This window comes from Leopardus geoffroyi, chromosome D3, assembly GCF_018350155.1.
Source record: "Leopardus geoffroyi isolate Oge1 chromosome D3, O.geoffroyi_Oge1_pat1.0, whole genome shotgun sequence".
NCBI lineage: Eukaryota > Metazoa > Chordata > Mammalia > Carnivora > Felidae > Leopardus > Leopardus geoffroyi.
Genome location: NC_059339.1, coordinates 93,881,867 through 93,899,632, shown reverse-complemented (window position 1 = coordinate 93,899,632; position 17,766 = coordinate 93,881,867). Strand labels below are relative to the sequence as shown.

Below are 17,766 nucleotides of genomic sequence, written 5' to 3'. Positions count from 1 at the left end.
ATTTCTAGACCTATGAAGACACAAGAACACAAGGTCTGGGGGCGCCTGGGTGGCTCAGTCGGTTGAGCGTCCGAATTCGGCTCAGGTCATGTTCTCGCAGTCTGTGAGTTCAAGCCCCGCGTCGGGCCCTGTGCTGACAGCTCCGAGCCTGGAGCCTGCTTCAGATTCTGTGTCTCCCTCTCTCTCTGCCCCTTCTCTGCTCATGTTCTGTCTCTCTCTGTCTCAAAAATAAATAAAAACATTAAAAAAAAAAAAAAAAAAGAACACAAGGTCTGTATTCAGCAAAGAATTCAATCAACAGACTAATTCTGGGGCACCTGGGTGGCTCAGTCAGTTAAGCATCCAGCTCTTGACTTCAGCTCAGGTCACGATCTCACAGTTCGTGAGAAGCACAGAGCATGCTTGGGATTCTCTTTCCCTCTCTCTCTGCCCCTCCCCCACTAGCACCCTCTCTCTCTCTCAAAATAAATAACTTAAAAAAAAAAAAAAAAAAAGGATTAATTCTGAGATGACCAGATCAGAATTAAGAGATGAGAATTTCAAAGCAATTATAACATCTCAAAGACTTAAAGAAAAATATTCTCCTAAAGAATAATCAATGTGAAACCAAAGCACACACACAAAAATTACATTTAAGGAAAAAGAACCAAATGGAAATTCTAGAATTAAAAAAATACGACACCTGAAATAAGTTTATTAGATGGGCTTAGCAGATTGGGGATGACAGAATAGAATCCGTGAATTCAGGGAGAGATCAAGGGTAATGACTCTGAAGACACAAAGGAAAAAGATCTAGAAAAGAATATGGTCACAGCACCACTGGCAGAATATCAAGAGGTCTAACATGCTTATGCCTGGGATCCTGGGAGGAGTGGAGAAAGAACGAAGGAAACCTACAAAGAAGTAATGACTAAAAACATGCTAAATATGTTAACAGCCCAGACAGATTAAAGAAGCCGAGAAAAACCCTACACAGATTTAAAAACAAAAGAAAAAAAACAATAACAACAACATCAAAAAGCAAAGACACACTGCCAAAAAAAAACAAAGAAAGGAAAGTCTCACAAATCCGTACAGAAAAATGACATATTACACACAGGAACAACGATCAAAGGAATGCTGATTTCTCATTAGAAATAATGGAAGCAGGAGACAGTGGAACAAAATATTTAAAGTGCTACAAGGAAAAACACAGGTCAACCCAGAATTCCACATTCAGCAAAAATATCTTTTACCGAAACAGCTGAAATAAAGAGATTTTCAGATCAATGAAAATGAGACTTCACTATTAGCGGACACACACTACAAGAAATATTAACAGCAGGGAACTGTTCAGGCGGCAGGGAAATGTTATGCAGTAGAAACTCAGCCTTTTGGAAGGAACGGTGAAGAACAGAAATGATAAACAGCAAAAGGAAAACAAAAATGCTGTTTTTCCACTTATTTCTTTAAAATACAAGTGAAACACTGGAACAGCTTGCATGCAGATATAATGCATATAAAAAGTACATGAACGCGTATGAACGTAGATGCGTGCAGAAAAGGCACAATACACTCTCAGAAGAAAGGACAGGGTGAGTTCTCACACTTTATGTCAGGTGACACAATTTTACCTTTTTACAAGACACTTTTAGTTACGTGTGTATTGCAATCTCCAGCGAGTAGGAAAAGAGAAAGAGCTGAATGAAAATCCAATAGATAAAATAAAACAATTCTAAATACATTCACCTAAACTAAAACTGAGACACGGCTGCCCGGCCCCTGAGGGAGGGTCAGGAGAGGAGAGGGAGGGGGGACTGCCAGCCAAGGTCTCCGAAGAGCAGTGGTGGCCGAAGTGGTGGAAGAATCATCCTTCCGCAGGAGAAGAAACAATTCTTGAACATCATAACCGATCAGAGGGAGGGGACATAAATACCGAGACGGGTAACACTGTTCATTTATTGGTGGAAAATAGAAGGAATTTCCACTTGATGGAAGGACAGACTGTTTGCAGACAGAGGCGGGCCGACGAGAAGCTGCGAGAAGGCGGACCAGACTGAAAGCATGGACGCGGACGAGGGCGGCAGTCACGAGGGCTATGGACTTGCTTTCTGGCCTGTGGCGATGGCCTCACAGGTGCAAGTGTGTGCAGTTTCATTATGTGCGATTTACTGCCTGCTGACTTGGCCTCAACGTCACAGAAAACACACACGCAAGATGACCGCAGGCAGCATAAGGACCAAGGTGGAAACGACAGTCACCGAGGGGTGTTTCTCATCTCTGGCCTTCGCGCTCAGAGACACAGAACAATTCACCTTCCAGTCCTGTCTGCCTGCTTCTACTTCAGCAATCATGTCATTCTAAGTGGTCTCACTTTCCACTTGGTCTTTTTTGGCAGCTTCTGTTCAGACTGTGGTATCCTCTCAGATTTCTTAAAATATATTAGAGATTCGTATTTACTCTCTTCTCTTCCCGGAAGACCTAGTTAAGCTAGGCTTGTCAGCTCTCCTCTCCCAGTAGGAGCCCCAACCGGCGGGCTTAAAGAAAATATTCTTGGGGCATCTAGGTGGCTCAGTCAGTTAAGCGTCTGACTTCAGCTCAGGTCACGATCTCACAGTTGGTGTGTTTGCGCCCCGCGTCGGGCTCTGTGCTGATGGCTCAGAGCCTGGAGCCTGCTTCGGATTCTGTGTCTCCCTCTCTCTCTATCCCTCCCCGACTAGTGCTCTGTCTCTCTGTCTCTCAAAAATAAATAAATGTAAAAAAAAAACAAAACAAAACAAAACAAAAAGAACAGAAAAGAAAGAAAATATTCTTTAGCAAAAAACAAGCAACAGTCTAAAATGTTATGACTTCTTTCATTTCTAGAAAACACATTATTTTGCTGCTTACATTTATTTCCTACTTTAATTGTAATCCAGGTGAGTGGAGAGCACACAAATCTTCAAGCAGCCTAGAGTTACTTGAACAACAAGTGTGAAAGAACTGATTCTAATACAAGTGGCAACCATAACAACTCCAGAGGGAGCATCCTGTTCTAAGGGCAGCAAAATCCTCCGAGAGAGCCAACTGTGAGGTGTCGGTGCACACGGCCCAGTAGGAAGTCCGACGGCGAATCAGAGAAACTCGCCAGAAAACGGAAGGAAGAGACGGTGTGGCGGAGACTCCTGTTAAAGACAGGACTTTCAGGCTTTCGCTGGGCACATGGCTCCACTGAAGACCCTCCCTCCCTCCCCCCTTTTTCCAGCTCTCATCACGTGGGGCGGAGCACGAGGAGCCGGGGGGGGGGGGGGGGGGGAGGGGGGTGCGCCGTAAGGCCCACAGGCCCTCTCCCCGCCCCTGCCCTCCCGTCCTGCTGGCGAGGCTGGAGAGGAGCAGTCACGTGGGACACAGGTGAGGGTCACATGTCAATGACGACAGAGCTGCCCTCTCAGCCTTGGACCACCCACCTCTGTCTGGGCTGGTGAGTGAGGGGGAAAAACCTCTCTCTTCTAATTTGTGTCGTATCAGTTCGGAAAGCAGAAACCACTCTAGATCTCAGGGGCAAAAAGGGATTTGCTTGCTAGATGGAATGAGACACTTCCAAACTCACCCGGAGGGATGAGACTCATGACTGAACCTCCCAAAATGCCTCTGAGCATGTTACCAAAACGGTCCTCCGCGGAAAATACCCTTGCAACTGCAGAGTTCAAGAGACACCCCGGAGCCGGACCCCAGGGTGAGGGGGACACCACAGCTGCCACTTCTGCCCGTGACACCGAGGGCGGCCCCTGCCGGTGCAGAACGGCCAACGGGGCAGAAGGAGACCCCTTCCTCTCCTGCCCTGTAACTTCTTCTGAGAGTCTGCCGAACCTCGGAAAGCTCACTCACACACCTTCATCAGGGCCTGGAAAACACGCACCGATGAAGTTTCACGTTTCTAGAGAACAGAGATGCTCTGCTGGATGAAGGGTGAGCACAGCAGCTCACCACAGCGGGTCGGCTACTGCAGCTTAGAGTATATGTCAACTCACAGAAAGTTAGTTTCAAGTTAATTAAGTCCAGCTGGTTTGCACAAGAAAAAACACATCGTGTCACAACTGTAGACTTAGGGAGATACGACAAGAATGCCTAGCAAGCAGCCAAGCGGCTCCTGGGAGAAGGCGCGTCTGGGAATCCTTCATCATTTCAGCATTACGCCGTGGAAGTATTTTTCAAAACATGAAGCTCGCGTACAACAGACTACCTTCTGATACACGGAGATCGAGAGCAACCCCAGCAACAATCGTCACTTCTACACGCACACGAACATTCAGAGGAATGCCTTTCATCTAGTATATTAGACATCAAATGACTGAATAATGGCACAATAATGAGAATGCCATTCGAAGCTTTTCACGATAATTTAAAAATCATTCTGAAGTTTTCAATAATGTAGGAAAGCCTCTGCTATTAGGTCAAGGGCAACATTTGTTCGCATTACTTAAAGGTCATTAAAATACATCCTTAATCATAACATGTGGTTCATTACAAATAAAATTGCCTTCCGTTCAATAAAACTAATTAAATGTAAATGGTGTTGTTTACTGCTACATAGATCTTTTGGAATAAATCAGCAAGTCATGATTTATTGTGACCTCGTTGCTGTTAATAAATCCGCCTGATCGCAAAAGCCAGAAACATGTTTCCCGAATGTGTATGGGCGCCTGAAGCACGCCTTCTAGATGCGGCCACGAGAAGAGAGCCTGCCTGTGCAGGGTCGGCAGCACGGCCAGGGCGAAACGGCCTGTTCAAACCGTAATTGTCTGATCACATCAGGTGACCAGGGGATACGACAGAACCGGACAGGTTATTCTTGGCGGTGTCCTCAGTTCTGCAAGAAAAGCTGTAAGGTTTGCAGGGTCACTTCTTCTTAGTGTCAGGATGCTCAACTGACGGTGTCACAAACTGTGATGACATCACATACCCCAAATCCATCACGTCAGACACAGAAAAGTCAAAGTGAGTGGCAGTCAGGGGAAGTGTATTAATGGGGAAGCTATTAATGGAAAAACCAAGCTGTCTTGCCTGAATCCATAATGAAACTAGAGCTTTTTCCCTATGTAAAAAAAATCTATACAAATATGCCAAATTATATGAAGCTACAAATTTAAACTGATTAATATACCAGAAATTCGGTTAAGCTTTCCTTTTTTCTAGGATATACTGCTTTTTGGTTTTACGGTCATCACAGAACTTCAAATGCTTTCATTTTACTAGACCGTTACTTTACTTAAATGCTTAATCACACTCTCTATCAAAGTGCATCAACCATAAAATTTTAAAATTAGCATTATCTGAACCGCATGCTACAACTCCGTAACTGCCCTTGAAATGTATACACGTGTGTCACTGATAAAAATGAGGAGCACATCCTTGTGATCTTGAGCGTAACAAAATGTCACCTCCTGTGGATCACGGCACACGGGACAGGCAAAGGTACAGATGAGGACACAACAGGATTTTAACTCCTCTCCCGACACACGACTTACACACGGAACTGCCAACGGCGCAGAAGGAGAGCCCCTCCTCACCTGCCCGGCAAATTCTCGTGAGAGTCTGCTGAACCTGGGGAAGCTCACTTTCACCCGTGTGCCCTTTAACCGCACACACGCCCGTGCCATCGCCCCGTCACACCCTCTGCAGGGCTGGCAATTCCGCCCCTGGCCTCCGTCACGGCTCACCCGCTTTCCTAGAATTCTGCGTCAACACCAGTACCCCAGGTACCCTCGTTTGTCTGCCTTACGTTTGGCTTTGCTTTCAGGCACGTTCTGTCTAATACGGGTTCTAACTTCACAGTTTTCTTTCTACCTCTCTTAGCAAAATTAAGGCCGCTACAAATGAGTATTTAGCGCGCAGGCGTTCCCAACCGTCCACGCGGGTGACTCGAGAATTCTTGCGAAGGAGACTCAGCGGGCAAGACTCGGGGTGGCGCCCCCACGTGGGCCAGGCAGCAAACAGAAATCCCTCCCGGTCGGTTGGCGTTCGCGATCTGCTTCTCCCCCGCTTAACCCTGGAGAGTTTACGGAGGACGCAGGCTACAAATCAAGAGGAACACGCGACGGAGAAATAGTGGCACCCGCCAAGCAATCGGCTCGAATCGCATCAGAAAGTCAACAAGCCGCAAGAACATCTCGTGACAGAAACGAATCCATTTTAGCAAACAGTATGAGAAGCGTGAGCTAGATGCCCTAAGTAATAAGGTGACGGCCCAGCTGTCTTTTGCCACATTGAAGAAAAGCACAGCAAAGCAGACAGAAAACGGGAGTCTGAGCGAGCCTGGGAAAAAGCTGAGAGAGGAGGAGACCGCAGGGCGAATTTCCAGGCCCCGGCCCAGCACGACCGGGCCTTTTCACAGCGCGTCACACCAAGCAACGCGTCTGACACTCCCTCTAACGACAATCCTGCAGCCACGCAGATTTCGGGATGGGATCCAACTCCCTTCTCTGTGAGGCTACGTGCAGGGAACGCCTGAAGAGGTATGACACCGCCAGTGCTAACGACAAGCATCGCTGCCCGCTCACAGGCACCGAGTCGGGAAGACAGCCTTCTGATCACAACCGAGCCTCCACAAGCATAGAGGAAAACATGTTTCCGTATTTACCATGGGAAGCTTAAAACGTTTACGTGGCAAAAGACACTGTAAAGCGAGAACTCGAGAAGCAGACTGGAAGGCGACGTTGGCAACAACGCACCTGGCCAAGGTAGGGAGCGACGGGCGCGCTGCTATGCTGACGCGGGGATGGAAAGCTCGGAGACGGAGTGAGGGCAATTTTACATGTCTGCAAAACTAGCGAGCTATTCAGTACATGGCACTGCTGCCGTTGGTCAACAAGTTGTTTCCTTAAGTCTGATTTCCCACTCACAGCTTGACTCAAAATAAATGCTAGAAGGATAGGAGATTTGATGTGTAAAGCGGGAATCGTTTTTAAACTGAAAACAGAATCATGGAGTAGAAACATTCAAAGCATAAAACCGAAGGCAGTAACCAATTTATTTTTTTTTCACGTTTATTCATTTTTGAGAGACAGAGAGAGACAGAGCGTGAGCAGGGGAGGGGCAGAGAGAAAGGGAGACACAGAATCAGAAGCAGCTCCAGGCTCCAAGCCGTCAGCACAGAGCCCGACGCGGGGCTCGAACTCACAAACGGTGAGATCATGACCTGAGCCAAAGTCGGACGCTTAACCGACTGCGCCATCAGGTGCCTCAGTAACCATTTTATTTTTAAAAACTGTTTTTATTGAAACATAACTAACATATAACATCGTCCAAAGTCAAGGTATACAACATGCCGACTGGACACATTCACCGCCGCAATTAAGACTGTCACTGTAACAAGAGTGATGACCACAGCCGTGTCACGTGCGATAATGGGAATGGCAGCCGTGGCGGCCATGTCACGTGTAATAACGAGCACAACAGCCGTGTCACATGTGATAATGAGCACCGTGGCCACGTCACGTGTGATGATCAGCACCATGGCCATGTCACGATCAGCACCGTGGCCGGGTCACATGCGATAACGAGCACCGTGGCCATGTCACGTGTGATGACCAGCACCGCGGCTGTGTCACGTGATGATCAGCACTGTGGCCGTGTCACGTGCGATAATCAGCATGGCAGCCATGTCACACATGATAACCAGCACCACGGCCATGTCACGTGTGATAACGAGCACCGTGACCACGTCACGTGTGGTGATCAGCACCAAAGCCCGCTGGATAAGTAGCCATTTTAAAAAAGAACCACTTTAAAAAAAAAAAAAAAGAAAAGAATCGCTTTTGCATTACCAGCAGGCCACCCTCCAGATACAGTAGACTTTCAAAGGGACAAAAGAAACCGTAAATGAAACACGTGGACGAGACCGAAGGAGAGTGGAAACTGATGCAAATGCTTCACAAGCTGCACACAAAGACCTCTAAAAACATACAACAGAAAAAGAGGCAGATACCACAGCACAAACTTATAAAAGAGAAACGTAAATTTGAACAGAATGCCATTTCCAGTCATCAGGTGGGAGAAGACAGGTCAACCGACGGACTGATACACAGGAAATGCACACGCTGCTGCCGTCTTCGGGGACGTCTTGGCAAAAGAACCAAAATCCTTCAGATATGTCTGTCTTTTGATTTCTAACACTGTTTATAAAACGTCCACGTGTTAACTTTCGTATTCACCAATAAACACCAGGCTGGTCACTGAAGTTAGAACGTGTCAAGCACCACGCAGCCATGAGCACTTGCAGAGACACACGTTTTCTAACATAAAAAGGAGACACAAAACATACCGTGGAATAAATATCCTAACAGAAGCAAGTATGTGCAGAGCTAGCCAACCACCCAAGTGCGTGGTGAGGAGAAGGGACACGAGGGGAGCTGTCGGGAGTAACTTTTACCCAAATGTGAACGGCAGCCAACGTTAACGAGTAAAATTATGGTAGTTTTCCATCCTTTTTATGATTTATATATTATTTTCAATGGCATTACTGTCATAAGCAGCAAAGATTAATCTCCACTTCTTTTCCACAACGAGTGCTAAGAGAAAGGGCTGGTTGGCCTGGAAGCCGTGAGGCAGGAGGGTGGCCCCATGCACGTGCGCTCCAGGGCCCGTCCTCCTAAGCATGTCTGTCCCTACAACGAGGAAATCCACCAAAAACAAAGACCCATTACTTCGGTGTTTTAAAATTTTATGCTTGATGACCCATCTTTTAATTATAATTTGTATTCTTTTTAAAAAAAAATGTTTTAGGTTCATTTATTTTTGAGAGAAAGAGCCAGCACAAGTGGGTTAGGGGCGGAGAGGGAGAGGGAGACACAGAATTCGAAGCAGGCTCCAGGCTCCGAGCTGTCAGCACAGAGCCCAACGTGGGGCTCAAACTCATGAACCGTGAGATCATGACCTGCGCTCAAGCTGGATGCTTAACCTACTGAGCCGCCCAGGAGCCCCTGACTATAATCTCATGTCACATAGATCAGTTAGTCCACAAGGCATTTATATCTCTCATTAAAAATTAATCAAGGACTTCTATAAGCTATGTTGCTGTAACTGGTATGAGACTTGCCCTCCCACCAAAAACATCGGGGAAATGAACAAAATATGAGAAACAGCCGTTTTCAGACATGGGACGCAATGCTTCCGGAAGCACCCCTGGGTGGCCAGCTTCCTGCATAAGTGGATTTTTCCACCCCCACAAAGTGAAGGGGAAGCCAAGCCCACAAAGGTAGTCTTCTTAAATTTAGGGACAGAGACCGGAGCTCAGGGGTGCAGGGCAGTTAGCATTTGCAAAACCCCGAGAAGGAGACGAGGTGGAAAGGACCAGAGGCCCCTGCGCTGAGCTCACGAGTGCACCGCTGGTGCCACTGCTCGCCTGGCTGGGGGGAGGGAGCTCTGGCCAGGCAGAGCGCACCCAGAGAGCCCTAGCCAGAACCAGCCCCAGAGATGACACAGACTGGGGGAGAGACCAAGTCTGACCAGCCAGCCACTCAGAGGCATCTGTGAACAACCAAGAATTTTCATGGTTATCCCAGAAAGACCAGGCCTTTGTAGTAGGATTAGGGGACTCGAGGCCCACCCCAGGAAAGTTTAACAAGCTTTGAAAAGATCAAGTTTATTCATAGGCTGCTAAACTAAGAAAATAAAATCAATGGTTTTGAAAAAAGAAAAAAAATACGACATTTATTATATCCAGCATCCGTTACAAAATTATCAGACATGCAAAGAGGCAGGAAATTGTGACCTGTAACAAGGAGTAAAAATGAAAACTAGAAACATACCAGGAAACAACAGAGACAATGGATAAAGAGTAAGTATTAGAAACTGCTGAGTGATTTAAATGAAACTATAAACACATCGGGAGAGAGGGAAAAAAAGCTACTTAATAACAAAAAGAAGAGAACCACCTGGAACTTCCAGATATTAAAAATAGAATATTTGGAATAAATAATTCGCTGGACAGCCTTAACAGAAGACTCGATACTGCAGAAGATCAGATCAGTGAATCTGAAGACAGAGCAACAGAAACTATCAAAACCGAGCCACAGAAAAGAGCACGAGAGGGCCAATGGACTGTGGGAATAACGAGTGGTCTCCCACACAGGTCGTTCAGGCCCCAGATAGAGGGGTTGGGCAGAAAGGCATGAAAAATAAAGAGTAAAAGTTTTTGAAATTGGGGGAAAAAAACCACAAACAGCAAACCCGAAGCAAGACCAATCAGGCACATCATTCATGAATTCCTGAAAGAACGCCCTGAGGAAGAAAAGACAAAGAGGAGACAGAAGGGTTGCAGAGCGTTTCAGAACGACGACGTATGCCATGAGGCCGAGCAGAGACAGCTCCGAGATGACAGCAGAGACCAGAAAAACTGTCAAACCAAAACTTGAAAAACGTCTCCCAAAAATGAAGGTAAAATAAAAACATTTTTCAAGCAAAAATTCTCACAGTTAATCAAGCAGACTTCTCCATGACGTACTGAAAAGTTTTTTGAGTTGCAGGAAAATGACACTGAACGGTAAGTTGGACCCACACACAGGAAAGAGGGCTGTGGAGCTGGTGAACGTGCAGGAAAGTGGAAAAGATGGGTTTTATTTTTTAATACCTTCTTAACATGCTTGACTACTTTAAGCAGAAAGACATCCATTTTATTGTGTGGTTTGTAACACGCAGAAGTAAAACACGTGACATGGTAACACAAAAGACAAGAGGAAGGAAGTGGAAGTCTACTGTGCAAGTTTCTTAAATTACAGATGAACTGGTATAACACCAGTGGAGAGAGACGCTGGTGGGTGAGGAACATGCTGGAAACCACAGAACAACCACTACAAAGAGAACCAACTGTTACAGCTGATAAGTCAATAATAGTAAGCAAACGAAAATCTAAAATAATACCTAAAGATGCAAAAAAGGAACACAGAGATAAGTAGAAAATAAACAGCAAGATAATTGCCTTTACCTCAACCATTATTATTAGGGTAAATGTACGCATTAAGAAGGCAACAACTGTCAGTAAGTAAAAAAGCAATATCTACTTCTATTATGTTAATAAGAAACCCACTCCATATATAAAGAAATAGACACTGCAAACATAAAAGCATGGACAAAGATATGCCATGCAAACACCAATCAAAAGAACACGAGAATCACCATATTAACATCACACAGAGCAGATGTCACAACACAGCATACTGTCACACATGATGAAAAAAGGTCAATTCACCAACAAGATGAAATAATTCTGAGTGTGTACCTAACAGCGATGCTGCAGAGTACATCAGACAACTGATGGAATTCAAAGGAGAAAGAGTGTATCTTAAAATTCTTGTTTCATTAATTAAGAGAACAAATGGCAGAAAATAAGTAAAAATATACAACCCTTAAACAACAGTTTCCATCAACTTGACCCAACGAGCACTTACAGGATATCCACAGAGCAGCAGAACACAGTCTGTACCCGGAGACAGCACGTGCCAGGTCATGGCACGAGTCCCAACTTGCACCAAAGGACTGAGATAAAACATAACGCTTTCGACGAACATAACATGGTTAAATAACTAAATTACAAAGGACATCAGGAAAATCCCCGACTGCAAGGTAAGTAAACAATGTTTCCAAGTAAACAGAGGATGAGAAGAAATCCCAAAGGACCTAGAAAACATTTAACAAAAACATAATAAAAATATAGTATGTAAAATTTGTGTGATACAGGTTAAGTAACACTTAGGCGTGTTACAGCTAAAGGCTTATAACAGAAAACGGCAACATAAAAATCAAGTTTACTTCCACTTTAAGAAGGTAACAAAGAATAAAAAACTGAACACAAACCAAGTGAGAATGAAGGGAATAAATATCAGAAAGAAATAATACAGAAAATAAACCAACAATAAAGATGATCAAAGACACCAAAAGCAAGTTCTTTGAAATATGACTAAAATTGATGAGCCTCTGATGAGACCGGACTGACTAGGAAGAAAAGATATAAATTACCACTACTGACGATGCAAGGGGGATCCTACAACCACTAAAAAATAGTGTAACAGAAGGGAAAAATGGGTGATGGGCATTGAGGAGGACACTTGTTGGGATGAGCACTGAGTGTTGTATGTAAGCCAACTTGACAATAAATTGTATTTTTAAAAATAATAAAAATTTTAAAAATAAAAAATAGTAACAGATTATGAATTTTATACCATTAAATTTGGCCACTTATATGGAACAGATAATTCTTCGACAAACATAAATTTCCAATGAATAATAAATCTGATTAACTCTACTATCTACTTTAGAAATTCAATTCATAATTACCTCCCCACCAAGTAAACTTGTAGCTCAGATAGTTTCAAGGCTGAATATGTCCAATAGTAAAAATGAATGACACCAATCTTACACCAACTACTTCAACAAATACAGGAGGCAGAAAGACTTCCCAACTCAACTTATGAGGCCAGCTCACCCCTAGGTAACAAACCAAAGGCATTACAACAAAAGCAAAACAAAATACAAATTTTTCCAGTCCATGTCAATCATCGTGTTAACAGATAACAAAGAAAAACCATATGATCATGTCAACGGACAGAAAAGCTTCTGAAAAATCCAATACCCATTCATAATAAAACGTCTCAGGACGTTCTAGGAATAGAAAGAATTTCCACAGCCCGGTAAGGGGAATCTTAAAAAAGCATACAACTACCATCACAAAGGATGTTAAGAAGCTACGTGTTCCCCAAGAACGGAAAGAACGGTTTCATCACTTCCGTTCAACAATGCAATTAGCGACCGCAGCCAGTGTGATACTGCGAGTAAAAGAAAGAGAAGGCCGTACACGCACACTTGCATAAAAGAGCTATAGTGTCTTCTTTGCACATGGCGTGATCAGGTAGAAAGAACATTCTAGGGGATGACACAAAAGTCACTAAAAAGGCACGCACAGACATTTCACCAAAGAGGATACGGAGATGGAAAACGAGCACATGAAACAATGTTCCAGGTTACTAGCCGTTACGGAAATGCAAACTACAATGAGGTGTCACTACACACTTACGGAAATGACTAAAGTAAAAAAATAAGAAAAATAAACCACCCCACCAAATATTAGCAAGGCTGTGGAGAAACTGCAGCAATCATGCACGGCCAGTGGGGGTGTTTGATGGCACAGCCACTGAAAAGCAGGCTGGCGGGTTCTGCATGCACACTTTCCCACACATCCCTGACTTGTGACTTAATGACTTCCTAGCTTCCCATTTGTGCCTGCCCCCTGTGGAGTGGGCAAAGCTCACTCCACATCCTACGGAATTTAAATAAACCACCCCAGAACATTGAGAATTAACAGACTGGAAACAAATCATCCAAGTGGTGTGCCACCTGGCACTGACTGAGAAACTGATCCAGAACAGTAGTCTCGACAACTTTCCAACACAATTTCTGACCCGGGGAATGATGGAGACCACAAGATGTACTGAGATGATACCAGAGATCTAAGAATATTTCCGTGTCTAAACAGGGAAGAATTAAAAACAGGACACACTTTGCATACATCTGGTTTCATCAATTCAGTACTACACGCACATGAGTGCATATAAAATCTGACTGGCAAACACCAACACAAAAATGGGCAGGAGAGAAGGGCCAACAACGAAATAAAGACAAATTTCTAGTGAACACGTGGTGCAAATTTCCAACTGAATTAGTATCCAAAGACGTACAAATTAAAACAATGAACTGTCCAAATTTTCTCTAAGAAACTGGGATTTTTTTCTTCACTATTTAAGTGTTTTGAAGCACGGTCACCAGTAATTACACTCTGGTTACAGGAATATGGGCACGGCTCTTCTGCGATGACCTATGACCTATGACCTACTAGAGCGGAAGCCTAGGCACTCCTTCACCCACACCCCTCTTCTACCTTTCACAATTTCTCTGAGAAAGGAAAACTTGCTACTTACATGCCTCCCCTTCACGTTCATATATTTAAAAAATACACCTACTGGGGGCTGCCTACTTGGCCCACCCATGACAGAGGTGCACGATGTTAGCTGATGAAATGAGAGGGATCCTTCTCCAAGTCAGCAGTCAGGAAACCAAGATGTGGAGCGCCAACCTGGCAACCCGCACCCTCTCCTGTGTCACCCTTGGGGTAAGAATGGTTGTGTGTGTGTGTTTGTGTTAAAGGACTGCCAAAAAAAAAAAAAAAAAGAGAGAGAGAGAGAGAGAGGGAAAGTCAGGAGGAGAGGTTAAGTATGACAGACATATTATATGACCTGCATTATCACGTGACAATGAATGGACAGAACAAATAAGCAAATGCCCATTCGTGACAACAGGTTTTGGAAGACACAGATAAAACATATAAAAGAATGAATTTCAACCTAGGGAGCACCAAACATATAGGCAACCGAAAATACCTAAAGAACCAAATACTTCCAAGTTTTACACACGCCACACACACTTAGTTCCCAAAAGGTCCAGTGTGCACGGGATGGGGAAGGTCAGTAACCGGAAACCGCACGCAGTACCAACAGCTATTCCTATCCAGACCCGACCAAGCTAAGGAAAGTGACCAAATCTATACTACCCAATCCCCTTCCGTTGACCGACAACTGCCTGAGTCAAAGGTCTTTCTTGGACCATCGCAAGTTTTCTTTAGTCTACGCCGGTTAGGAGAAAATCATGTCAGAAGAACGAAGCTCCTCTCATTCAGATATATACTACATCTCACACAAGCACCAAGCGGCCTCAACTGTGGTTTTGTTACAAAAAGATGTGTGCAGGCTTAGGAGAGCCTCAGCACTTGTGAGACCTGGCTGAAAATGCTGAAATCCAGAGGCACGGTTTCCTCCAATCCCGGCCCTGCCTACTCCCGGGAACAGAGGGCCACTGGGCGGAGACCACGCGAGGTGCTGAGGGTGCGCTCCTCCTCCTCTCTGAGCCAAGAGACCCCGCAACACGCCCCTTCCTCCGGAGGGAAGAAGCTTCTCCGCCATCACAAGAACGGCGCCACACGAACCAGGCTCCACAAGGAGGCGAACTTCATCTGGGCTCCGAGGTCTGCCAAAACTATGGCAACCAGACCACCAGGGAGCCAGTGAGCAATAATGGACTCACTTAACCCGCCAGAAGTTCTCAATCTTAACGATTACCCAACTGAGAGGGTTTACAAGTAAAAGACCAAAAGGAAAGGGAAAGTGAGAGAAAAGGAGAGAAAAGCGAGCAGGGCATGTGCTAAGACACCACAGAAATAATTTTGGTGTAATTTTCAACAATCCTTCGTTAGTAATAATAAAATTATTTTGAACAACTGTCAGGGCATTCAATAAGCTAGCTGGTACACAGAAACTGTTTACTGCCCGGCAGCGAGCACGACACGTGAATGGCACCGGAAGCGCAAGGACACTCACCCCCAAGGCTGGCAGCCTCTGCGTGCAGCTCACCGCCACCTTCAGCTTCCAGTCAGTTTCACCATCGAGCTGGTCAGTGCGAATAAAACACGAACCTTGGAATGAAAGAAGAAAGTTCCAGAGTTACAGGTACTTTAAGAGCACAATTCGCCAGCACAGTGGGATACAGAAATGATGCCTCTAGAGATTCACGGAAACAAAACTCCTTACGAGGCTTCATTTATTTGATTCACAAACGAGTGTGCAGAGAAGATCCAGGTCATTAACTGATCACTTACTGATTACTTACGTGCTGTTCTGGCCTATTAAGGCTTAGTATTAATTAGTGCTTTATTTTAGAAAACCTGCATTGACCATTCCCACCCTCAATTCAGGTTCTGATGATAACAGAATATGCAAATACACAAAAATATCCCAAGAACGTGCGCCATAACGTTGCTAATAAATTATCTGATGTGCCACCATAAAACAGGTTCAGTAACAAAAGCACAGCTAAAATGTCAAAACCCAGGTAAGGTCTATCGTCATACGACCCTCTCAAATTTTAACATGAGAAAATATTAAATTACAAAATTCGATTTACCCTTGACCACTCTCACACCATTTCTCAGAACCTGTCCTAAGACAGATAAACAAAAACTGACCGATGTGCCAGATGACCCTGTAACGTTATTTATGGTAATGAAAGGCTGGGAATCGGTGAATCACAGGAGCACGAGCAGCAGGAAAACACAGGGCCCAGGTGGCAGGCATGGAGGGAGGGGACAAAGGAAAGGGAGGGAGAGAGGGAATGCGAGGGAATGAGAGGGAATGCGAGAGAATGAGAGAGAATGCGAGGGAATGCGAGGGAATGCGAGAGACCTCCATTTTCACTGGGAACGATCCCTTGGGTGCACACCGCCAGGTGAAGGAAGCGGGATGCAGACGCTGGGCGTGGAACGGCACCTTCCCCTGACAGGCCAGGTGGGGCAGGGAGGGGACGTGCAGGTGGGGACATGGGGGTGACGTCTGCCACACCCGAGTGCCCCCCATTTTACACTGCTCGCTCTGAAACCGTATGTGTTTTACATGATTATAAAAGCAAATTACACCAAACTCCTAAAAAGCAACCCCTAAAAACAAGCACATAAAACGATACATTAGCAGTTTCATTACCAGATGAATTCCAGTGACTTCAGGTTTTTCAAAAGCCCACTTACAAAATACGCTGGTCGTAGAAACCCACACCAGCATGCGTGTACCTTGGTGACTCACGACAGGACCTGGTAGACAACTGCAACCTCCCAAGAAGACCCTGCACGTGCCCCGTCCCACACAGCCCTCCCTCCTTGTAACACTACCGCCACTCGCACTTCTTGCTTTGATTGAGAGTCTACCCCCCAAACCCCCCTCAAGCCACTACAGCCGAGCCTTGTCCGTTCTGGGCACGTCTTCCAAGTCACATTTCATCTACAGGCCCTCCCTGCTCTCCCTCTAAATTGTCTACTGAAAGGCCCCGTTTGCATCTCACTGACCGAACGCTCGTGATCCAGGCCAACCATCTCCCCTCCACCTGGGGGTCCCGTGACCCCAGCTCCTGCACCCGGAGCCCAGCTCACACTCCAGGGACCATCAGAACTGTTGCCCGACTTCCATCCAGAGGCACCGTGTCCAGGCTCTGCTCTGCTTTGATGCCAACAGGCCCTTTGTGCTCAACGCCCATACCCACGCCTGCACTACAGGTCGAAGAAAACAGAAGTCTTTCCTTCCTTCTCAGAATAAAGAGCTAGAATAAAATGTAGAAAGAGAGGCATCCGCTCTTTGGATTCGGTCTTGTCACCTGGTGACACAGTTCCTGTGAGAAAGTACTGATTCCTTGTTGCAATTTATCCGCATTTCAAGACGATGAGTTGGCCGCCTGCCACCTTCACGAGACGACCGGTTAGGCACACATGTGTGTGCGTGTGCGCGTGCGCGTGCGTGTGTGTGCCGGGTGACCTCCAATGCCGTTCCGCTCATTACAGAGTCTCAGGCTGATCCATTGTTGGAGCGGGGGAGACATCTGATTTTCAGAATTACCACATTATGAAGATCAAAATGTCCAGTGTTCAACAAAAATCCCAAGGCACACAAAGTAACAGCAGAGTATGGCCAATTTAAGGGGGGGGGGGGGCTGCCAAACAACAGATACTGTCCCCGAAGAAGACCCGACGTCAGATCTACTAGACAAGGACTAGTCTAAAAGATGCTCAAAGTCAAGAAAATAATTATGAACAAGATGGAATCAATAAAAAGAGAGAAAACATAAAGAGAAAAAGGAAAAAAAAAATTCAACAGCTGACAATTCAACACATATAATAATGTCAGTGAAAAATTCCCTGGGTAGAGTCCAAGGCAGACTTGAACA

The 17,766-nt window shown here is 45.3% G+C and overlaps 1 protein-coding gene across 11 annotated transcripts in view; it reads right to left on the bottom strand.

Annotated features, from left to right (window-relative positions):
* The window catches only part of ATP9B (ATPase phospholipid transporting 9B (putative)), a 254,025-nt gene that overhangs the window by 144,283 nt on the left and 91,976 nt on the right, over positions 1-17,766 (bottom strand). For all 11 annotated transcript variants that reach the window (XM_045457995.1, XM_045458002.1, XM_045457997.1 and 8 more), the window contains one exon: positions 15,381-15,475. In XM_045457995.1, the coding sequence (XP_045313951.1) occupies positions 15,381-15,475 (95 nt within the window). The remainder of the gene's footprint in view (positions 1-15,380; positions 15,476-17,766) is intronic.